General features: G+C 42.8%; 1 protein-coding gene across 3 annotated transcripts in view; it reads left to right on the top strand.

Moving 5' to 3' along the window:
- The window catches only part of MAPRE2 (microtubule-associated protein, RP/EB family, member 2), a 189,443-nt gene that overhangs the window by 55,981 nt on the left and 108,430 nt on the right, over positions 1 to 25,032 (top strand). The window contains exon 1 of one of the 3 annotated variants that reach the window (XM_010849762.1): positions 14,968 to 15,256. The exons of the other annotated variants lie outside the window; for them this stretch is intronic. Within the exon in view, the coding sequence (XP_010848064.1) occupies positions 15,138 to 15,256 (119 nt within the window). The 5' untranslated portion in view covers positions 14,968 to 15,137. Of the gene's footprint in view, positions 1 to 14,967; positions 15,257 to 25,032 lie in introns of those variants that run through there. 3 annotated transcript variants of the gene reach the window in all.

The raw sequence follows: 25,032 nt of genomic DNA, 5'->3' as shown, positions 1-25,032 counted from the left end.
TGCCATGAAGTGATGGGACCGGATGCCATGATCTTAGTTTTCTGAATGTTGAGCTTTAAGCCAATTTTTTCATTCTCCTCTTTCACTTTCATCAAGAGGCTCTTTAGTTCTTCACTTTCTGCCATAAGGGTGATGTCACCTGAATATCTGAGGTTATTGATATTTCTCCCGGCAATCTTGATTCCAGCTTGTGCTTCTTCCAGCCCAGCATTTCTCATGATGTACTCTGCATATAAGTTAAATACACAGGGTGACAATATACAGCTTTGACGTACTCCTTTTCCTATTTGGAACCAGTCTGTTGTTCCATGTCCAGTTCTAACTGTTGCTTCCGGACCTGCATATAGGTTTCTCAAGAGGCAGGTCAGGTGGTCTGGTATTCCCATCTCTTTCAGAATTTTGCAGTTTATTGTGACCCACACAGTCAAAGGCTTTGACATAGTCAATAAAGCAGAAATAGATGTTTTTTTGAAAGTCTCATGCCTTGTGGTGTAGCCAAAAAATTTTTTTAACTTAAAACATTTTTTTTTAAAGGAAACGGACAATTTCCCTCTATTTATAAATCCCCAACCTGGCTTGGGGTAAGGCTGGGGAAAGGAGAGAGGACAGGATTTCTCTTAGGGATGCCCACCAGTCTCCTGGTTGGAAGAAACCTCAGATGTTTCCAACTAGTCACAGGGTCTGATGGCTAATGGCAAGAACTTTAGGCTCTGAGTTATTCAAGGGTCTTGAAATTTTGATCGTTGAAAATCAGGCTTTCGAGGTTCATGAACTTCTTCAGTTTGTGTTATCCTGTCTGCCATAGGATTAAAAGTCTATTTTGAAACCGAGTACTTGAGCCCTGATTCTTTTCTTCCCTGGAATTTCTGCTGTAACAACCCCATACTGAGGAAACAGGGGGTAAGAAAGTGAAGCACGGTCTGTGTGGCCGAATGCCTTTCCCAAGGCTGTCTGCCACACTATGTCCACGTGTTTCCCTATGGTGTGATATTGACATTTCTCCCATTGAGTGTATGAGTGAAGTCAACATCCCTTCCTCTTGAATCTTGATTGACTTAACTGGTTGCCTTGACCAGAGAAGTATGACCAAGTTATGGTCTGTGACAAGACTAAAAGCTGCCATCACCTTCTGCCTTGCTGCCATGTTGTGAGGGAGCCCAGCCCACATGAAGAGTCTGTGTGGGTATTCAGCCAGACCTCCAGCTGAGGTCCCAACTGAAACATCAACCTCCAATTGTGAGACCGAGGAAGTACTAAGATGACTTCAGTAGTCAGCCACTTCTAATTACAACTGTATGAGAGAGACTGAAAACCACCTAGCTGAGCCCAGTCCATCTCCAGAATAACAGGAGATAATAAAATGATTGCTGTTGTTTTACCCAACTGAGTTTTGGGGTGACTCCTTATGCAGAAATAGAGAATCAACAGGATGGTGTTAGCTATTACTTTGTAACAGACTACCCCCAAACTTCATTAACTTAACCATTTTTGTTACAGCTCATGGTTTTATGAATCAGGAATTAAGGAAGGTCTTGGCTGGGCAGCTTATCTCTGATCCACATAGTGGATCACCCTTAGCTGTGGTGGCTGGATCTGAAGGAGGCATGGAACTCTGCAGGTTCACTGTCACTCCCCTCCCCGCTCCTCCCCATGGTCTCTTCTGGGGCCTCTCCACAGGGCTTGTCCTTCCCACAGCATGGTAGTCCCAGGGTAGCCAAACTTCCTTCCTACGGGGCATCTGGCTTCCAAGAGACCAAGACAGCAGCTGCCTGTCATTATAAGGTCTAGACTATGAACTGGTTGGCATAATTTTTACCAAAATCTATTGCTCAAAGCTGCCACAGGCCCTGTCCAGATTCAAGGGGAAAAGAAATAGATCCAACCTCTGGAAGGGAAGAATGTCAAAAATTATGGTCCCAGCAGACAAAGTGGGAACCTTTAGAGCTTTATATCTCAAAATATTGCTTTGTAAATCTTAGTACCCCAATTTATGGATGAAGAAACTGAGGCTGGGAAAAGTGATTGTCCAAGGCTACTCAACTTGTAACTGGATCAACCTGATCTGATTTCAAATCCAAGTCTATATTAATCCAAACCATGACCACTTTTCACTTCTGTGCAAAATCTAGTAAATGTACAATTTATGCTACACTTTATTTTAAAATTGAGATATAGTTGACATACTAGTTTCAAGTGTACAACATAGCAGTTCAATATTTGTACATATTATGACATGATTTAGTTAGCATTCATCACCGCACAGTTGCAAATTTTTCGTGTGTGATGAGAACTTTTAAGATCTACTCTCTTAGCAACTTTCAAATATACAATGCAGTATTATTAACTATGTGCATCATTATTACACATAAAATAAGTCCTATATTACACCCCCAGGACTTATTTATTTTGCAATCGAAAGTTTGTGCCTTTTGACACCCTACACCCATTTTACAGACCCCTTACCCCCAACCTCTGGCAACCACTAATATGTTCTTTGTGTCTATGAGTTTGGATTTGTGGTGGTGACTTTTTGATTCTGTAGATAATTGAGATTAAATGGCATTTGTCTTTCTCTGACTTATTTCACTTAGCATAGTGCCCATAAGATCTATCCATGTTGTAAATGGCAAAATTTCCTTCTTCTTTATGGCTAAAGTGTGTGTGTGTGTACCAGTTTTCTTTATCCATTCATCTGTTGATAAGTACTTAGGTTACTGCCATATTTTGGCAACTGTAAATAATGCTGCAGTAAACATGGAGATGCACATATCTTTTTGGGTTAGTTTTTTTGTTTCCTTCAAATAAATACCCAGACGGTAATTGCTAGATCACATGGTGGTTCTGGGGCTTTCCCAGTGGTTCAGCAGTAAAGAACCTGTCTGCGAGGCAGGAGCGGAAAGAGATGTGGGTTCTATCCCTGCTTCAGGAAGATCCCCTGGAGGAGGGCATGGCAAACCATTCCAGTATTCTTGCCTGGAGAACACCATGGACAGAGGATTCCAGTGGGCTATGGTCCAAGGGGTAACAAAGAGTAGGACACAGCTGAAGTGACTTAGCATGCACGAAATATGGTGGTTCTATTTTGAACTTTTTGAGGAAACTCCATACTGTCTATAATAGTGGCTGCACCAATTTTACTTTTCCCCCAGTAGTGCACATGGGTTCCCATTTCTCCAAATTCTCACCAACACTTTCTTATTTTCATGACAGCCATTCTAACAAGAGTGAGGTGATATCTTATTGTGGTTTTGATTTGCACTCTCTAGTGATTAGTGATGTCAAGCATTGTGTCATGTACCTCTTGGTCATCTGTATGTCTTCTTTGGAAAAATGTCTTTTCAGATCCTCTGCCCATTTTTTAAACCCATACTGCTTGTTTTTTTCCTGTTGAGCTGTGCGAGTTCTGCATACATTTCGGATATTGATCTGTAAGTGTTTTCTCCCGTTCGGTAGGTTGCCTTTCCATTTTGTTGATGGTTTCCTCTCCTGTGCGGAGGTCTTTTAGGTTGATGCAGTCTCACTTACTTGTACTTTTGTTGCCATTGTTTTTGGAGTCAAATTCAAAAAAATCACCGCCAAGAATAATGTCACGGAGCTTACTGCCTATGTTTTCTTCTAAGAGTTTTATAGTTTCAGGCCTTAGGTTCAAGTCTTTAAGCCATTTTAAGTTAATTTTAATGTATAGCATAAGATAATGATGTAGTTCCATTCTCTTGCATGTAGCTACTCAGTTTCCCCAAGACTGTTCATTGAAGAGAGTCTGTCTTTCCCTATTGTGTATTTTTGGCTCCTTTGTGTAAGTTAATTGACTGTATATGTATGTGTTTATTTCTGGGCTATATGTTCTCTTCCACTGATCTTTGAATGTGTTTTTATGCCAATACCGTACTGTCTTGATTACTATTTGTTGTTGTTCAGTCTCTAAGTCATATCTGACTCTTAGCAACCCCATGGACTGTAGCATGCCACAATTACTATAGCTTTGGGATATTATTTGAAGTTGGGAAGCATGTCTCCAGCTTTGTTCTTCTTTCTCAATCTTTTGTGGTTTCATACAAATTTTAGGATTGTTTATTTCTGTGAAAAATGTCACTGGAATTTTGACAGGGATTGCATTGCATCTGCAGATTGCTTTGGGTAGTATGGACATTTTAATAATAATCTTCCATTCCATGAGCCTGGAATATCTTTACATTTACTTGTGTATTCTTTAATTCTTTCTATTTCTTTTATCAAACTTTTTGATGTACACATCTTTCACTTCTTTGACTAAATGTATTCCTTTATTTATTATTTTTGATGCAATTATAGTAGGCTTATATTTTTAAACAGTTTGTTATTAATGTATAGAAATGCAGCAGGCTTTTGTATATTGATTTTACACCCTGCAACTTTATTGAATTTATTAGCTCTAACAGTTTTTTGGTGGTCAAGTATCATGCTATCATGCAGATAACAGTATCATGCTATCTGCAAATAGTGACAGTTTTACTTCTTCCCTTCTGATTTGGATGCCTGTTATTTTTATTGCCTAACAATATACTGTATTAATTCTCAAGTGCTCTCTTCAGTAAGGAAGATACCATGTCTTAACTCCTCCTCAAACGCATACACACTGCAGCTCTAATTTTTTTTAAATCCTAGAGATCTATTCAGTGACCTGGCTTGGGTCACAGACCTAATTCTGAACCAATCTTTAGGTCCAGGAGGATGGAATATTATAATTGGCAAGCTCTACTAGAATCACAAGGTTTGAAGGAGTAGTTCCCAGAAGAAGGAGAGGAAGACAGAAATAATAAAAATGCACTAGACGTGCTTTTTGCACACCGTACCATTATGTCTCATTCGCATTGATTCCATTGCCGCCTCTTTGAAGGCTGATACCATCCTCACTGGAGAGACTGGAGATGAGGCTTTGGGGGAGGGTGTGAAAAGTAAGCTATGTGAGCAATTAATCGCAAGAATCGATCTAGCTCTCTCAGCTGACTGTTAACTCATTGTGGCTCCCTGTCTGGTAAGAGTAGGACCCGTTTGGATTTGCTAAGGGTCTGGGTCCTTCACATAGAAATTAAATAGACTCTACTTGAAGGCGATCCTTTATGCTTTCACGTACTATCTTCTGTCACTGGACCCCTCATGCTCACATCCAATAGTGAGCGTGAATTGAGGATATGGAGATACTTGGCATTATGAGCTCTGGAGTAAACAGAACGTAAGTGCTAATTAAAACATTTCTGATGGAACCTTAATTCTTTTTTCATGATTTCCAGTTGCATTCTCTCTCTTTTAATGAAGCAAGCTTCTTTAATTTTCTTTTTAAAAATTTTACTTGGATGAGGTCAGAAATGGGGAAATTTCTCTTCCATTACTCACACTGCTTCCCAGCTGTTGGCCTCATGTTCCCTTGACACGCTGTTGAGGAGCCACCCGTAAGCCATGGTTCGCCCCCGTGTGCACCCGCCTTGACGGAGCAGGCCCAGACTCAGGAAGACCCTCCCTCCCCATGCCCCTGTCATTGGTGGCCTGGGTCCCGAGTGGCTGTGAAATTCTGGAGGCCAACGGTTTGAACTCCTGTCTTCCTATCCTTCCAACTTGGCTTTGTATTTATATTAAGGAGTCTCTTTATTCTGTTGCTGCTTGTTAATATCAAAGTTAGAAATAAAGCCCTGTGGGTCCATTGGCTTTTGAGAGCCCTAAGCAAATCATCTCTTGAAAGCTCGTGACCCTTCTGGAAGATAATTTATTTGCTAAATGATTGCCTTTCCTTTGCCACTCGACTGTGCCCGAGAAGGTTTTTATCCCTTTTCAGTTGTGCTACCCAGTCAGTTCAACAAGATGTGTTTTGTTCAAACGTGGAAATAAAATAGGGGCAGGAAATAAAGGAATTGCATGAACTTGAGCATGGACACATTTCAGTGAGAACATTCAAAGAGGCTTGTCTAGAGCTGGACCGTTGAATTATCACAGTCTTAGCCTAGTGAAAATGAAAACAGATTATAGCTTTGGAAACAAAAGCAAAAAATGCCTATGGTCTCCTCTCCTATCCAAAGATATGAGAGAAGTGTATATTGATAGCTGAGGCTAACTCAGGAAAAAAAAGTTAGTTGCTATAAAAAAGGGGAAGAAAATTCATTTCCCCTATTAATCACACACACTGTTAACCCCTAATCTTCGGGTCTCTCTCCCTCCCCTTCCCTCTTCCTTTTCCGTAACCATAATTTACAACTCCTTTCCTTCCACGTGTCTCATCCCATGAATACTGCTCTCCAGTCCTGTCTCTCATCCCGCCCCCACCACCCCAAGCTGTTTTCTCTGCCTCTGCACTTTTCCACCACTACCTCCTTGCTCCCTAGACTGAACTGCCTTCAGCGCAGCTATCTACCTTCTCTTGCTTCTACATCCTTCTGCTGCCTCATCCCTAGATTCTGCATTTTTGCACCCAGATTTTATCAGACCCTAGTGGAAGGCAGCCTGAGTTCGTAAATAAGAATGCTGGCTTGGACACCTGGCAGGTGGATCCACGCCCAGCTTTGCCACTTCCTAGCTGATGATCTGGATAAGTTATTTAACTGGCTGCCTCCTCTGACAAACGAGATGTACAATTGCCCCTTCTTCATAAGTTTCTGTGGGGATTAAAACACCCACCCAATTAAAACATAGCACTTGGTCCTTAAAAAGTACCCAATAAACATTAGATATTGCTGTTTTTGTTGTGATTGTTGTTGGAGAGAATTCCAGGTCTGTGTCAATAGACATTGCGAACCTTACTACTAAGTAATGGCTTCTAAATTTGGTTTTTAAGCCAAAGTCTTCACAATGGCTGTTCAAAGCTCTGTACATTCTGGTCCCTCTGTGATCTTTCTGACCTCATCTTCTACAACTACCCTCCCACCCCACGAAATACACTCAAGTATAAGATTCACAAGGGCAGAGAATTTTGCTAACTTTTGTTAATTTCTGTCTCTCAAGCACCTGTCATTCTTAGCACACAGTAGGTTCTCAGTAAATGTGCTGACTGACTGTTTGAGCCCCAATACCAATATCACTACCTTGGTGAAGCTTGCCCTGTCTCTCTAGGCAAGGTTGCTTTCTTTTCTACATTCTGGTGATACTTAATACGTTCTTCAATTATAACATTTCTCACATTGTATTTTTATAGAAAACATATTTAAAGCTCTTAAATTTAACCAGATGGTATAATTCAAAAGCACATTTTTATTTAATAGACTGAAACCTCACATTGCACAGATTTGATTGATTGATTACAGAAATCATAATGTTCTGCAAGTTTGTAAATTGAGTTCCCATCATGTTCTATGAGTTATTCCATAAAAATTAAGTCCAACCTTGAGAAAATCCAAGGAAAAGCAAATTAGAAAGCAATTCCAACACACAGAAAATCTTCTCCTAAGCAGCAGCACCTTCTGTGTTTTGACATTACAGAAACCGCACTATTTTACTAGCAAAGAGGAAAGAGACTTGTAAAATTCTGCCTTGTGAGCACATTGGCATAGCTATCAGTGTGGCTGATAAATAACCCGCAAAGACACGTAACTTCCAAAGTCAGTCCTGGAGGAGCCCACCTGTTCAGGTTTGTGTTGAAGGAGGACTTTCTTCATCTGGGGGGGGGAAAAACAGTTACCAACTTTTCTTAAAATGCTATGACTAAAAGTCAGGAGGCATAGGCATATTATAGAATTCTCATCAGATCTAAAGGAAGAATGAATAAAATCTTCTATACTTCAGGGTTAAAGTAACAAGCAAGAACCACTCTCTATGCCACCAATGTAATTCAGGGCCAGCACCACTGGCTAGCCAATCATGTATTTACTCACTGATGTCATTTGGGTGTGGAATATATTTTAAGCTACCGATTGATAACCTGTCCCTGCCATTCCCTACTGGAAAATCCCAAGACGTACACATAGGAGAAATTGCTTGTCCCAGGGCAGCAGTGGTGACTGCTAAGTGGAATCTTCTGTCTGTATTCAGGGGTGATAACAATCTAAGGAAGCCCCCCCATCGAAGGTGGTGTGACAGCTGTGAATGCCTTTGACAGCAGTGATTATCAGCTTCAGTGAACACATTTGAACTTAGAAAAGGCATTTGTGATGAGTAGGTACTATGGGGATGGAATTGGGATTCCTGGTTAATGATTTCATATCTTCTCTCCTGTTGGATTTCTCAAAACCAAGGCAATGCAAAGTCCCTGTTTTAGATGAATCTCACATGTTGGAGAAGTAGAGAGAGAATGATTTCTGCCAAGATGCGATTATCGGGGCTTGCTGGCCTAACTCTCAAGAGAAATGGGGCTGTGCTATAACCCAGGAGCTTGGAAAATTAAAATCTGGGTTGGTGCCCAGCTCCATCTTCCTTGATTGGGCCTGTGGACTGGGACAGCGGCTGGTTTCCTTTTTTGCTCATTGCTCTGGCTCTGTGTCTGCTGGATCCGCCTTAGTAATCCTGCTCTCCAAACATGCATCTGAAATATTTGTTTGCCTTTTGGAGGGGAGGGTGGGTCGAGGCAGGATCGGTTCATCTGGTGCCTAACAAGTGCTCATTAATGAACACATCAGCTCCTCTAATATTGATGAGAGCTTTTTAGTGCAAATACTTGCTGATGCTAGTTAGTTGCTGATATTATGATCCTTAATGTAATATCACCTCATTATCGATCTTGCTAACAATGAAGGTTTCTCTACTTGTTGAAGATTTCTTTATTTTCTTCAGTAATCCTTGATGGGTCTGATCTGAAATTCAACCTCTTTAAAAAAAATTACCTGAGAAGGCCTTATCAGATCCAGTCAACACTTCTCTGCACTTATCTGATTCAAACTTCCTGTGAAGTTCAGCCCTAGAGTCACGTCCTTCCTCTCTGATACCCACTTCTCCCCTAGGCTCAGTGAAACCACTGCCTCTTAGGATTGGCTCCATCAGGCAAAACCCTTTCCCATCTCTTTGCAGGCCGCTTCTTCACCACTCAGCTTTTACAGAGTGCCATCCGAGGCCTTGTCTCTCTCCCTGAGTGAAGGGCATCCACATCTTCAGCTTCAGTGATCACCCATAAGATCACCCTGCAGATCATCTGTATCTCCAAGTCGAACATATACATCAAAGGCCCACATGTTCCCTTATTCAAGAATATGTAGTGTACCCTGAGGAAACCAGGGTTGAAAAAGACACATGTATCCCACTGTTCACTGTAGCACTATTTACAATAGCTAGAACATGGAAGTAACCTAGATGCCCATCGACAGATGAATGGATAAAGAAGCTATGGTACATATACACAATGGAATATTACTCAGCCATAAAAAGGAACACATTTGAGTCGGTTCTAATAGGTGGATGAACCTAGAACCTATTATACAGAGTGAAGTGAGTCAGAAAGAGGAAGATAAATATTGTATTATAATGCACATATATGGAATCTAGAAAAATCGTTCTGAAGAAATTATTTGCAGGACAACAATGGAGAAGCAGACATAGAGAATAGACTTAACAGACATTGGGAAAGGGGAAGAGAAGGTGAGATGTATGGAAAGAGTAACATGGAAATTTATATTACCATATGTAAAATAGATAGCCAATGGGCATTTGCTGTATGGCTAAGGAAACTCAGGGAGAGGGCAATGGCACCCCACTCTAGTACTCTTGCCTGGAAAATCCCATGGACGGAGGAGCCTGGTAGGCTGCAGTCCATGGGGTCGCTAGGAGTCAGACACAACTGAGCGACTTCACTTTCATTTTTCACTTTCATGCATTGGAGAAGGAAATGGCAACCCACTCCAGTGTTCTTGCCTGGAGAATCCCAGGGACGGGGGAGCCTGGTGGGCTGCCGTCTATGGGGTTGCACAGAGTCGGACACGACTGACGCAACTTAGCAGTAGCAGCAGCAAGGAAACTCAAACAGGGGCTCTGTATCAGCCTACAGGTGTGGGATGGGGAGTGGGGTGGGAAGGAGGTTCCAAAGGGAGGGGACATATGTATACCTATGGCTGATTCATGTTGAGGTTTGACAGAAAACAACAAAATTCTGTAAAGCAATTATCCTTCAATAAAAAATTTAAAAAAGAATACATAGTGAACACCCGCTGTGTGTGAAGCCGGGTGACCCCTCGTTGTCACCACTCAGATGTCCTGTCAGCACTTCTCTAGGTCCAAAACACACTAGGAGACTCTTTCTTCCAGAGGACAATTCAATCTGTTATTTTCCATCTTGGTGAATGGTAACCATTATCCACTTGGTCACCTAAGCCATAAGCTTAGGATTCACTTGAAATATCTTTCTCCTTCACAGCCCACCCTTAATCCTTATCAACATCCATGCCTGCAATCAGTTAGTCCGGCAAATCATGGCAGTTATTCCCTCTGAATATCTCAAATCTGGGCTTGCTTCTGCAGCCCCTTGGCTCCTAAGTTTAGGCCTTGGTCACTGTTTGAAGCATTTTAATCTCCAATGTGTCTTCTGTACTACTGTAACATCAGACTTTCTTGATATGCAAATATCACCATGAAGTTCCTTCCTCAAGCACTTTTTTGTTCCAAAACATCTTCAAAGTGAAGGTCAAGCTTCTTAGCTTGGCCACAGCCCCTCCTGCATCCCACCTTGGCCCCTGCCACCGTATACTCTGTTCTCCATCCCCACTAAACAACTTGCTGTCTCCCTGAGACATCACACCCTTTCCTACCTGTGAATCTAACCATATCTGCTTGAGGAGCCCTTAGTCTCCCCCTCTACACTACCAGTCCTCTTTTAATTTTTAAAAATTAAAAAAAAAAATTTTTTTTGGCTGTGCTGGGTCTTCGTTGCAGTGCATGGGCTCTTCTCTTGGCTCATGGGTTTAGCTGCCCCTAGGCATGTGGGATCTTAGTTCCTTGACCAAGGATTGAACCTGCATCCCCCACATTGGAAGGTGGATTCTTAACCACTGGACCACCAGGGAAGTCCTGCCATTCCTGTTTTAAATGACAGTACAGCCTAGTGGAGAATCATGTCAACTTTGGGGCCAAGATATGCTGGATAAGTTGCATTTACTATTTGAGCCTCAACTTTATCTCTAGGGTTATTGTGAGAATCAAATCAGATGTTTGTTGAATAAATGAATTATGTATTCATGTAGTGTCTACTGCATGCTAGGCCTTATTCTAAGCACTGAAGATATAGTAGTGAACAAAACAGTTGAAGAACCCTCCCTAAGGGATCTTATATTCTGTTTTGGAAAAAGAAATGGCAAGCCACTCCAGTATTCTTGCCTGGGAAATCCCCATGGACAGAGGAGTCTGGCAGGCTACAGTCTTCGGGGTCGCAAAGAGTTGGACACAACTGAGCACATATATGTATTCTGTCTAGCACAGAGAAAGTGAACAAAAAAGGTCATAATTATTACTCGTCCAAGGCTTAGGTAATAGCTCCTTGGGGAAGCTTTTCGGGCCTATTTCAATTTCCATTCTGAATGGAATGGAATTCCATTCCCTCATCTTCTGTGGCCCTTTATCAGCCTGTCTGATACCATTATCAGGGCATCATGTTGTATCATAATTGCAAATATTTTTATCTTGCTCCCCCACAACTCTGAGTTCCCTGAGTACAGAGCCTGGGACTTTTCTTTTTGTTTTACCAGCTTCCAGTACGCAAGAAATCCAGTCATAAGTGTTAAGTGAATGAACATTTTAGAGTATGCTTAACTTATTATTTAAAAATAGCATCTACCACTAAAGAGCATTTGTTACAGGCCCAGCACTGTGTCCGTTGCTTCAGATATAATGTATTATGTGATGTAACCTTCACAGCAACACTGTGAAACCAGTATTATTACACCTACTTCGCAGATGAGGAAACTAAATCTTAGAGATGCAGAGTAACTTGTTAGTGTCAAATAGTCAGCAGGTGGTGAAACCAAGCTGGGGACCCAGGTCTGTCAGAGCCCCAGCTTCAGTCCACAGGGCTTGGTAAGAGAAGCCATTTCTCCATGGGGCAGCTGGAGATTTAGGTCTGCACATACTTTATTTTCGGTATACCTGTGTACCTAAAACCTCAACCACAGTCAGATGTACACAGACGTTTTAGTTTACTTTTTTCTATAATCTGTATGACTCTCTTTTCCCTGCTGAGGGAGATGGGAAACGAAAGGTTTTACTTAATTGCCAGTTCACAGTATAGCCTCTTCCGGTTCAGTCCATCTTTGGAGCACTCCATCTCTTGGGTGGATATTCCGTCTTTTAGATGTCCTCCTCTTTCCTAGGTCCTACTTCACCATACCAAACCACTGACTTTTCTAGTGTGATGAGGCTGCAGCTTGATTGGGAAGGAAGGTGTTGGGGAGACCCTCTTTAAAAGCCATCTCTTCCCAGGGTCCCAAATGGGACATTTGCCTCTTTAGGCGCAAGAAAGTCCCTTAGGCTGAGAACAAAGCCAAAAGCTCTCTAATGCTCCCTTCAGGGAGCTGCAAATGGGAGATGCTGCTTTTGCTCACTTTCACCTGCTTCTTTTCAGCCTTGGGGTGGAGGTACTCTCCCCTCCCTCTTCCTGCCGAGTCTGTGCTTCCCCTGTATCCTAGCATTCTCCCTCCCAAAGTGGAATGTGCCCTCCCCTTCTTCCTGGGGCTAAACAAGAGGATGGCTGCCAGGTAACCTGATTTATGGGGAGGGGAATGAAAACACATCTGTTCAATATTTTCAAATTATTACCCCTGTTACCCCTGCGTCTTGGAGGGTAATCACAAATCTCTGGGGCCCTTTACAGTGCTGTGGTTCAGAGCTGCCCCGGTGGAAGATTTACAAGGGTTCTTAGGTACCTCCTCCACCTGCCTGACTACTCCTCCCCGTTCAGCCCATCCCCCCAAATTCCTGGTCATAGTCCTCTCCTTCAAGAACAGCCTTGGAACAGTGGAAGAGTTCTCTCCATGAAATTACCTGGTGGAATGAGTAATAATAATACATTCAAATTCTGACAAACATAGTCCCTATGATAATACCAATTATGTGACCTGTTACTCAAACATGGGATCATAGAAAAGTAAGCTATCCTCTAGAGCCCCAAGTGAGAGGGCTGAAAACATTAAATATTTGATTTGTAGACTCTGCCTTTTAACTTCAGCCTGTCCCCAAAGAAAGGGGACGCTTTTGCAAAGGGGAATTAATTAGTAGGGAAATTGACAGCTGTGGGTCAAGTAACAGAAATAGGAGGAGGAAGTGTTTGTCTTTGTAGCAGGAACTACACTCTCATGCCCTTTTGGTTCATTGTGCAATGTGAGGCTTGTACTTGTATCTCTTGTATTTAGATATTTATCTGATGTACCTTGTTAAGACTTAGGTCAGAACTGGATCCTCATTATATATTAAAAAAATAATCATGTAAGCTGAGATATGGATGAAGTAATCAACTTGTACACTGTGCATTCACTGGAAAAATTAGAAAATAAAATTATTAAAATATAGTTCAAAAGGAGACTATAGAATAGGAAAAATGCCCCCCTTATTTGAGATTATCCTTACCATCTGTGTTGTAAACTATTTGATTCTAATTCTAGTAGCTTGATGCCAGAAATAACTTATTACCCGGGAAATATGCTAGAGAATTGTCAGGAATGACAGCATTTTTACTTGTTTTAATATCTGTATCACAAAATAATAAAGCTGGTAAGCTGTACAATGATGTGAAGGCATGAGCCTAGTACTTTCTGCTACATATATTTATTTTGACTTTTACTCACCCCAGGAAACATCAAAGACCACTTCTGATAAGCAGAGAACCACTTCTGATAAGAGTTGAAGGCAAACTCTTCTTCTCTCTGAAGGAAAGCACTGGACACATCTGGAATCTGTTCAGAATTTATAATCTAATCCATAGACTTTGTACCGTACTAGCAATTCTATTCACAGTTGTCCTTTCACTGTTGAGAGTATATAAGGTACTTGATTGTTACCTTGATCTATAACATTTATGAGTTCACATTAAACACACATCACCACTGTCCAATCACATTGATAAAAAGCATGTCAGCTTGAAGTTCCAGCTCACTGCTTCCCGACTGTGTGACCTTGAGCCACCGCACCAGTTACTTCATCTCACTAGTATACTCATCTCTAAATTAGGGATGATAATAACAATAGGACCTGTCTCATAGTCAATGTATGTGAAAGATGCATAGCAATGAGGCAGAGCCGCTTGATGTTGAGAGTTTCCATCCAAATACTAAATTGGATGTTCACTTGTTTAATTCAAAGAAAATAAAAAACATGACAAGGATTTAATTATCTGTATCAGGAGGCAGTGTAAGAATTTGAATTGAGAGGTTTTGGGTAACCATGATGTTCTAAAATGGTGGGTCTTTAAAAAAAAAGAACTCCCTTTGGGGATTCTTTTGTGCAGAAAATCTTCATTTGCAATTCTTGATTTTCTCATTATTAATGTAAAGGTATATTGATTAGAAGGAAATGGAGCTTCCTATTCGGTTTTCAAGTTTGGGGTTGCTTTGGGGGAGGCGGTTGCTGCTGTTTGGAGAATGAGGCAGGAACCTGGAAATTTTAACCCCTTAGTCTGATAAATTTTCTTGAAGCAGGCTACCAGGTCGTCTTATATATTTCTGAAACCAGACCGAGTTTAATTTTCATGGAACAAGAACTTGGTATGGAAGGAGTTAAAGGGTCTCCCACACCCCTCTGCCTGAATCGTTCTTTTGTGTACACAGCTGCAGTGGGAGCTCGGGCTGGAAAGGAAATGGTTAGAGGAAGAGCTGGTTTTCAGACCCAGGCGAGTCAGTGAGGGGGGCCAGGGGTGGCCTGGGGTTTTACATGCCAGATGTAGGCCGGCCCGGGTGCCTGCCTGAAGCCGCCGGCGTGGTCGCGCAGCGGCCCAGCACGATTCCAGGCGAGGAGATGAGTTAGCGGGTTGCTATGGGGACAGGCCGGGGCACGTGACCAGGGTGCTGCTGCCGGCGCTTTGACGTCAGCAGCCGGGAGGGCGGGCCGCGAGAGGGCGGGGCGGGAGCCGAGCACCGAGCTGGGAGCAGCGAGCTGCGAGCAGGCGGCAGGCGCGGTCTGCGCGAGGAGCGGGCGAGCGGGAAGGCGAGACACAGCCACCTTCCTCCCCAGCCAGCCCACAGCGGTTTGTTCCCATCCTCGGGAGTGCGCCAATGCCCGGGCCGACCCAAACCCTGTCCCCAAATGGCGAGAACAACAACGACATCATCCAGGATAACGGGACCATCATTCCTTTCCGGAAGCACACAGTGCGCGGCGAGCGTTCCTACAGGTAATGGGGCTGGCCGGGGAGCGGCGGCGGACTGGCGGGCGCGCGGAAACCCGCCCGTTATATAATGGAGCAGACGCTGCCCCCGGTCCCGGCTGCAGACGGCCGTTTGTAAAGGCGGTTGTGGTTATTTGCTGTTTGTTTCCATGTGTCATGTTGGGTGTGCACGGAGGCTGCCCGATTGCAAATGGAAAGCATTTTGTGAATAGGTTTGCTGCCTGCAAGGGGTCTCCCTCCATCTCTTTGCTTCCACGTTGATTTCAAAATGCAAGCAAAATTTCCCCTCCTCTCCAAAGGGAGACAAGCCAGAGCACTTCCTTTCCTCTTTCCTTTTTAGATTTTAAAGGAACCATGAGGTAGGCTGTGCCTAAAGACCAGAAGGAGGGCGAGGAAAAGGTTTGCGCTTGCACTGGTGTGTGTGTGTGTGTGTGTGTGTGTGTGTGTGTGTGCAGGAAAGATGGAATCCTCTAGATTAAGCTGCAGTCTGTGATGTTGAACCGCCAGATTGATGGAGCTTTGTAAGAATTCTGCTCGCTGATTGGTGCAAGGATTGACAGCAGAGGTCACGGTGTCAGACATTCACCAAAATTTTCTCCATAGAACCCAAGGTTTATTAGAAAGAGATTGGACTGCAATGGACCTGAAAGGAACTAGGTGCACTTATGCATTTTCTTAGGAGTTTATGGCCTCCGCATGGGTGGGGGAGCCCGCCCTTCTTATTTACAGTAGGAAGGTAATTCCTGGTATTTTGCTGAGGTCTGATGTGGGGATGAGACTGATCTTGGTCATTGTATTGTGAGCTTTTTGATTAATGAGTCGGCCTGTATGGTTGGCATCGTTTTTACATTAGCATATCTGGCAATATGTTCTAGGAGATAAGCTCATTAAAATTGTTTGCATTGTTTGATAAGGATAACAATGTAATGGAGAATGCAGCTCGAGTCTAAGGCAGCTCATGGCCAGACTTGAAGGGAGACTGATAGCTTCGCTCATATTTCCTCTGAAGTTCTTTTGTACTGGGGTAGTTATTTTTAAATGCTACCTTGATAACTGCTAACAATGCTTTTGCTCTGAGGCAGAGCACACATACCCCTAAAACGCATCCTTTCAGCTAGGGAGCAACAGGAAATAACTCCTTTTTTTTTTTTTTTAAATGTCTTCATCTAAACATTCAGATGGTGTTATGGGCAGAATAGTCTATGTATATAAATGTTGCATGTTTAAAAAATAGAGCTGAAAGTACCCCCACTTCCTCTCTCTTTGACCAAAGAAACACTATTAGCTGACTCAAAAAAAAAAAAAAAATTATAAGCGATCTTTGCCCTGTCATCCCTGGCAGTTACATAAATACTGGGAGTTAATTTTGGCTGTGCCCATGAGGTCACTAAAATCTCATGCCTATGCTTCCAAGTGATATGTTGACATGACATCCTCAGAGATTCCAAGTGCTTGTTGTTCTCTTAATATAAACCAAAATTGGTCCACAACCTCTGGGACTCTGCTTTTGGAGACCCATGTGATTGGAACATTGGGTCCCTTCTCTCCCTTCCTCCTTCACCTTTCTCTGTGAACATTCCAAAGCTTAAAATAGAATTTAAAAACAAAAACCCGGACATGTTGGTTTTAAATCTTCACTATTTAAACTGCTCTTATAGGTAATACATTTGAAGCCCTTATTTATTTTTTTCAGTGATTTCATCTCTGCCACGTAGGTAGCAGTTGCTTTTAAGCAGAGTTCGAATTTTACCACATGGGCTGAAGGCAGTTGCCTGGTTGGGTTTTATTAGTCATGTGAACTAACTTGCAATGGCAATGGAAAGATCACTTGGGGGAAAGGTTAAATGCTACCTTTTGTTGATGAATTATTGTTTTACAGTAAAAATTCATTCACCTTTTAAATTCAGTCCAGGTTGTTCTTTCCATTTCCTGAACTATTTCCAGTTTGTTGTCCGAGTCCTGGTATGGTACCTGAAATGATGCGAGAAACAAAATTGAATTTGAATAAAGATCTGATGGAGCAAAATCTTAAGTCACTAAGAGCATCGTGGCCTTTGTATTTTATATAATAGGATTATTGGTCCCTATAGTGAGAGATGCCATAGGTTAAATGAAGAAAGAAGACTCCAAAATTGCTTTTGAATTGTGTTATAGAAAATGTGCCCAAGGAGACAGACACACTTGTTTTCCTTGGTCTGCTTTTCTTTCAAAGTAGATGACCAGTGCAGTATAACTGCCACTTATTTTTTGGGGGAAAGGAAAAATGTGACACATTTTTCTATCCAGTAAGTGTTCCATAATTATTTTGGCATCCTGAGGCTGGAATAATATTGCCATTTAATTGCTGAGGAAACTTGGAAGGCAGTTTGAAAGCCAAAGTAGAGATTCAACCACATAAGTTTTACTTTGGCTGTACGTTAAGTCTGGTCCCCATGATTGAGGTGTGTCAGAGAGTTCTGATGGAGTGCCATGGAGGGGCCTGGGTAAGCCCAGAGCCCTGGGGTGATCTCTTTCTGGGAATTTCCAAGGGAATCCTCTTTCTGGTTCCTTTACTGACTTCTAGGTGGTCCCAGCAGGTCCTTCTGCTTTGGCTTTATTTTCTACATTTGCTCATTGCATTATAGACTCTTTCATTGCTTTCTTATAAAAATCTTTGTAAGGCTAACTGAAATATTTAAAACAAAAAGCATCTTCAAAGACGTATGTAAATATAAGAAGAATGCTGTTGTTACTGAAAGGGGCCTATTCAGGCACTCCAGGATAAGAACACCCCTCACCTGGCTTGGAGCACAGGTGAGAAGAGAAGAACCCACAGAACAAGGCCGTTCTTTCTAGCACCGTCTGGGGGCAAGTGGTCACTCTTCCCAGCAGGAGACATTATTGTCATAACGTTTGCACCAGATTGTTTATAAATAAGGATCAAATGTGGTTCACGATCCAGATATCTTGATCCAGGTATCTCTTGGTATAAACAGAACCTGTTTTTACAGCCTGGACCAGAAGGAGTGGTAAATCATTATTGAAATAGAGTGCCCTTTGATTAGAAGAGCAAGTTTCCTTTAGAAAATTACCCTTCCATTAGCAATTTGAGTTGAAACGAGCAAGTGCAAAGATGGCTTAGCAGAGCCGTGTGGATGTGTCTCTGTGGCTCACGTCCACCACTCCTGTGTGATTGCCTTCTCAGCCCCAGCTTCCTCATTGCATTTATGAACACTAGAAATCCATATATTTTCGGAGCTGCCTAAAAAATAAATGTGGTGTGGGCCATCTGAAGTGACACTGTTTAATTCACAGAGCAAATAGTCGTGCTCTGCCCTCCCTGGAGAGGCGACTCCCTATAGCGCTGTTTCATGCAGATGCTCATAGATGAGATTTATTAACTGGCCCTCTGCCCACCGCATCGCATCTTTGTTTGCATACTCCAGGCTTTTAAGAATGAATGTATAAGTCCAGAGGACTAGTTCCACATGGGTATTTGAACATGCAACTACAGTAGCATATGTTTCTGAATTCTTAAAAAAGAAAAATTACTCGACGTGAGGCAATGGACTGTAAAGAAAAACACAGCGAAAACTTAAGCCTAGGACCTTGACTCTGACGTCCAGCTTTGCTAGTCTTGAAAAATGAGCTCATGGTAGGGCACACAAAAAGAAATATATGTATATGTGCCCACAAACACGTGTGCAAAAGATAGTTGCGAAAGCATGTTCTGTTTAATAGAAGCTATTGTAACATGCCTCACTTTAACCAGAATGTAGATTTCAGATCACATTCCCCAAACGGCGACTGCAGAAGTCTCCTTCATGCATCTCCATTAGGTATTTGTTAGCATCATCTGGGTTTACTCCTGTCTTAGGATGTTTTTGAAAATACTGATTTTTGTCCTTAACGTTTTTCTTAGTATTTTTAAAGGGTTACTAGATACCTTGACTGTAGCCCACCAGGCTCCTCTATCCATGGAATTTCCTAGGCAGGAATACTGGAGTGGTTTGCCATTTCCTTCTTCAGGGATCTTCCCAACCCAGGGATTGAACTCAGGTCCCTTGCATTGCAGGCGGTCTCTTGCTTTGCAGGCAGATTCTTTACTGACTGAGCCACCAGGGAAACTGCCTTAATTGTTAGGTGCCCAGTGTATTTATTTTCTTTTTGGCTGTGTTGAGTCTCTAGTTGCAACGGGGGTGGGGGTGGGGCTACTCTCTAGTTGCAGCACTCGGGCTCTCTTTGAGGTGACTTGTCTTGTTGCGCAGCACGGGCTCTAGGGCACACAGGCTTCAGTGGTTGTGGCACGCACGGACTTAGTTGCTCTGAGGCATGTGGGATCTTCCCGGACCAGGAATCGAACTGGTGTCCCTTGCATTGCAAGGGGGATTCTTAACCACTGGGCCACCAGGGAAGTTCTAGGTGCCCAATTTTTGAACTTCTTTTCAGGGTCCTTTGTTGGAGAGTCTGTTAAAGGAGATGGTCCTCCGGGTGCCCTGGTCAGAGGCTCACCCCTGCTCAGCAGGGTTTGCCACTGGTCTCGTGTGTTTATGGGAGCATTGTCTTAGCAGAACAATGGTTTGAGATGATCCTCTGAATTTAGGAGGTTGATTTCCATATTCAGTATCTTTCCTGTATATATAGAGACCTCTTGAAGCTGCAGTGAATAATCCCTCAGATTAGTGGAGGGGGAAATAGTGGGACTAATCTAAATATTCTGTGTGGTTTGGAGGATTAATTTGACAAATGCTTGAGAATCTCATTCTGGCCACGCTCTCTGCCAGATGCCCCTCGAAGGACCTGCAGTTGTAGCAAAGTCAGATGTCTGAGCCGCTCATTCTGTAACAGGTTTACTTTGTTGTGAATATTTGGCTGGGTTTGATAGCAGAAGTGGTTTGCGCTTTCTGAGCCCACAGTGACTCAAAGTAGAAAAAGATACCCACAAGGCCAGTATGTTGTAGGAAGCTAAAAGACCCTGTTGGAGACCAGCTATTTGGGTGAAAGGAGTGGAGGCTGTAGAATTAGAATTTTCATTGGATAGAATTTTCCCGAGGGATAGGACCATAGGAAGGCAGGCACGGTGACCGGAACTTGAAAATTGAAAGCATGTTGATTGAAAGACAGCATAATAAGAACGGAAGTGCATGCTGGAATTGAGCTCCTGTTTTGCAGTGAGAGTTGAAGGGAAAATGGAATCCTCCAGTGCCCCACCCTACAGCGTCCAGAATTCTTAGGGAACACTTCATTTGCTCTAATAGAGAGACCTCTCCGGCTCTGTTGTAGGGCTCAGGACAAGGGAGGTAGATGTTCCTGGCTCAAGGCATTTTCCCTCGTGTAGAAGCAATCATTGCAACTTCTTCCCATAACAGCGTTGGTACTTAGGTCAGATGGTGGCTTCTTGGTATACAGATGCCAACTTCACAGTTACCAGGCCAAAAGGGTGGCTGCTGTATAGAATTTACACTCTTTCAATCCTCCCAAACTCAGAAGCAGAGTGTCTGGTATTTCACTGTGAAGGATCCTCAGGAGTCATTTAATGCCAGCTGATGACACTGCTCAGAATGCCCCTCAGGGCTCCGGTGCCATTTTTCTTACAGCTGGAAAGTGATCCCTTCGATGGCAGGTTCTGGAAGGGATGGACTGAGAGTGGACTGAGAGTTTAACCCAGATGGTGCGGATTGCTTTACTTTCGAATTTTGTCAATTTCACTTTAAAGGAATTGATTTACTCCTCTCCTGTGAACAGTGTCTTTTCCACAATGAAATTTGTTAGGATATGTATGTTAGAACAATTCCATTCTTCTTGACTTCGGGCTATCTTTCAGATACCAACCTCTGGAATTCTAAAGTGGATGTGTCATACTCATCTAGTATCTTTTTTCATTGAAGTATATTTGCTGTACAATATTATATATGTTACAGGTAGATAATATAGTGATTCACAATTTTTTAAGGTTATACTCCATTTATAGTTATTATAAAACATTGGCTATATTTCCTGTTGTACAATCTATCCTTGAGCATATTTTGTACCTAACAGAGTGTGCCTCTCAGCCCCCGGCCCCTGTATTGCCCCTCCTCCTCCCCTCTGCCTAGTGGCAACTACTGGTTTGTTTTCAGTATCTATTAATTTGCTTCTTTTTTATATTCACTGGTTTATTTTTTAGAGTGCACAGATAAGCGATACCATACAGTATTTTGCACTTAGCATAATACTCTCCAGGTCCGTCCATGTTGCTGCAGATGGCAAAATGCCACTCCTTTTCACGACCGAGTAGTGTTCCATTGTACGTGTATACCTCATCCTCTTTATCCGTTCCTCTGTCAATGGACAGGTTGTTTCCAAGTCTTGGCAGTTGTGCATAATGCTGCTATGAAACTAGGATGCCTGTACCTTTTTGAATTAGTGTTCGTTTTTTCCTGATGTATACCCAGGAGTGTTTATGTCTCTCATCTAGTATCTTAACCACTCTTCCAGCAACTTTTTGTCTTGGAACACTCCACGCACCCACCCTGCATTGGTATCACAGGAACCTCATTTCATAGCTCACTTTAAAATTCTGATTGTTCATCTCCTAGTTTTTGACCTTTGGAATTTATATTATGTTGAGAGAATGCAAAATGGAAGCCTACAGTTCACATAGGCAAAAACTGAAATTATGCACTTTCGCCTTACAGCATGTATCAGAGACATGGCTCCTAAACATGTTTTTGATAGATACATCCCCAAAGATAACTTATTTTAATGGAAATAACTCATTACTGCGGTAAAGATGAAACAGGGTTTTATAGGCCACCAAGAAATAATTTCTTAGTAGGTTACTGAGAAGAAAAAAAATACTTGTACATTTTCAGTGTCATGTCTCCCCAGCCTAATTAGGATCTTACTCACTTGAACCAGGACGCACTTATTTAAAGCATTTTTTTTTTCTAAAGGATCCAAAGGTGGTGATAGGTGCATAGGATGGTCAACCTGATGACTGCTTTTCATGATAGATGCTTTTGTGTAATTATCTCATAAAGGAAATGTAATGAGAGCTCCGTCTTTCTGACTGAGACCTCATTTGCTTTGAGCAGGTAAATGTGCCAAAGAGCCAGGTTTGTTCCATGACCTGAAACAGAAGAGGAATAGGGTGAGAGGCTTGAAAATGAAGAGTACGCGTTGTAAGTTTTTAGTGTACATTGGCACAAGTCTGTGAACCGTGGGATCTCATGCACAGAGTTGGTCCTGAGGTTTATGGCCGGCGCTTGATGTTAAGTCGTTCTTAAAATGACAGTCCTCTTCCTATGAGGCACACCTTAGGTTTCTGTGATCCGTTTTATTTTTTCCTAGAAGTCGTGTTTGATTTTCTTTTTTTAACATTAATTTTTTGTTCTTAAGAGTCAGCCTGCCCTGGCAAAGCCCTGAGAGATAATTTGTCTAAAATCACAGTGGCAATGACATCTCAGGGAGGTGTTCTTAGTGTCACAGTTCTACTCTGATTACAAACTGTAGTATCCCCTCATCCAGGAGCCCTCCCGCATGATTCCCTGCAAGGTTCGAATTTGGTAGCTCTGACGGTAAAGAATCTGCCTGCAATGCAGGAGACCCAGGATCAGGAAGATCCTCTGGAGAAGGGAATGGCAACTCACTCCAGTATTCTTGCCTGGAGAAACCCATGGACAGAGTAGCCTGGTGAGCTACAGTCCATGGGGTCTCAGAGAGTCACACACAACAGGACTTAGCGACTAACACTTTCACTTTCAAATCAGGAGAAACCTCTCCCCTCCCCAGTCGACTTCCTTTTTGTCAGTTTAGAAAGCCAGAGCATGTTTTCAGGTTGCCGATGATAAAATCTTTTAAATTTCCACTCTGTAAATATACAGTTGCAGCTTTATTAAAATTTAAGCCAGAATTCCAGTCATCTAAGAATCTGGTCTTTCAGCGGACTCACCAGGTTCCTTCTGTATGTCATACTCTGAGCTGAGCACTTGAATTCAAAAACAAGTCACACAGGGGACTTCCCTGGTGCTCCAGTGGTCAAGACTCCATGCTTCCACTGAAGGGGGTGCAGGTTCAATCCCTGGTCAGGGAAGTAAGATCCCACATGGCGTGGCCAAAAAAAATATATAAATCATGCATAGCCCTTTCTTGAAAAAACTCTAAATCTTGGGAACAGCAGGCAGGAAGGCAGTGTTTGACTGGAGAAATCTGAGGGGGAGAGGTACCACCGACCCCAGAAAAGTAATTCTGTGACTCTTGTGCTGATAACTTAGCAAGGGCAAAATTACCCTTGTAGCTCATTTGGTAAAGAATCTGCCTGTAGTGCAGGAGACCTGAGTTTGAGTCCTGGGTCGGGAAGATCCTCTGGAGAAGGAAATGGCAACCCACTCCAGTATCCTTGCCTGGAGAATCCCATGGACAGAGGAGCCTGGCAGGCTACAGTCCATGGGGTCCCAAAGAGTCGGACACGACTTAGCAACTAAACCACCACCGTAGCTTTCAGGAGCTTTCAGTAATGGCACCTGTAGATAAAAACCATGTTTGAGTGTGTGTGTTCCCTACTATGACCTCTGTGTATAAGTTTTAATACAGCCCCGTGGCATAGATTTGAGCATTGTTGAATGACATACGTGGTGGTGGTGGGGAGGTTACTTCTCCCTTACAGAAAGTCACTTGAGGAAAAATAAAATGCTTATCTCTTTTTATCCTCCAAATTTTATGGTATTTTTTATTGAACATCACTATGTTAAAATTAGTGCAGTAGACTAACTTTTATATAAAGAAAATGTATGTATTCATATTTCCTTAATGGGCATGGAGAAGCTGGAAGAATGTTAACACATGTGGAACCAGACATGTGTCACAATGGGACTGGACAGATGATGGGTCCCTGGGTTGAAAAAAATCAGAAAACTATGTAAAATGCACTCCCTAATCAAACAGTGGTGTTTCACTTAACCCCTTAGTGGCAGTTTGAAAATTAAATGAGTTTTGATTTTTCACAGTGAGTTTTACGTGTGGAAAGGTGTTAGGAAGCGTCTCAAAATATCCTTGCTGAAATCACATGGATGATGTTAAAGATTTGCCTGACCTAAGTACCATTCTTACACGCGGCCGCGGCATCCGCCTCTTGAGGTTTCACACGGAGCGAATGCACAGTCCATATTTTGTTTCGTTTTCTCCAGAGTCCGTCAGAGCTGCAGTCGGTGTTGTTTTTTGTGATGCTGCCAGCCTGCTTAGTATGCTCCATGAATCTTGCTCTGACTGCAAAATAATCCTCTGTGAAGATCGTTGTCAATATCCTCTTTGGATGTTTTCCTCCTCATTTATTGAGCACCTGGTGTGTCTCAGGTATTGTGCAGGGGCCCTAGAGTGTGCAATTGCAGGTTTTGGCCATTCTTTTTAGGCATTCTGCTGCTGTCCTCTGCACACCGCCCCTACTCTGCCCCCACTTCTGAGTCTGACTCCCCACCTTATGGAAGTTATTGAGTGATATCTGGCCTTGATGTCCGCCCCCCTCTCCAACCCGTGATGGTGCTAGACGCCAGCCAGGAAGCAGGCCATCTGCATTCACAAGCCCTCCCTGCCCCCTTCCCCTCCCCCTCCCGTCTGGATGAAGGCTGAGTGGATGGCAGGGAGACTGACCAATTAAGAATAAAACAAAAGGAGAGCTTTGAATACATTATCTCAGCTTTCAGGACCTGCTGCTCACCGGCAGTAACCGTGAAATAGAAAGCTTGTGGAGCCTGTGCTCTGCTAGAGAAGGAGGAAGCGGAAGAGGGCACGATTGGTGGATGCTGTGTGGGTGGGGGCGGGGGGCA

Source organism: Bison bison, unplaced genomic scaffold (assembly GCF_000754665.1).
Source record: "Bison bison bison isolate TAMUID 2011002044 unplaced genomic scaffold, Bison_UMD1.0 scf7180017864286, whole genome shotgun sequence".
Lineage (NCBI taxonomy): Eukaryota > Metazoa > Chordata > Mammalia > Artiodactyla > Bovidae > Bison > Bison bison.
This window is presented reverse-complemented; position numbering and strand designations above follow the sequence as displayed.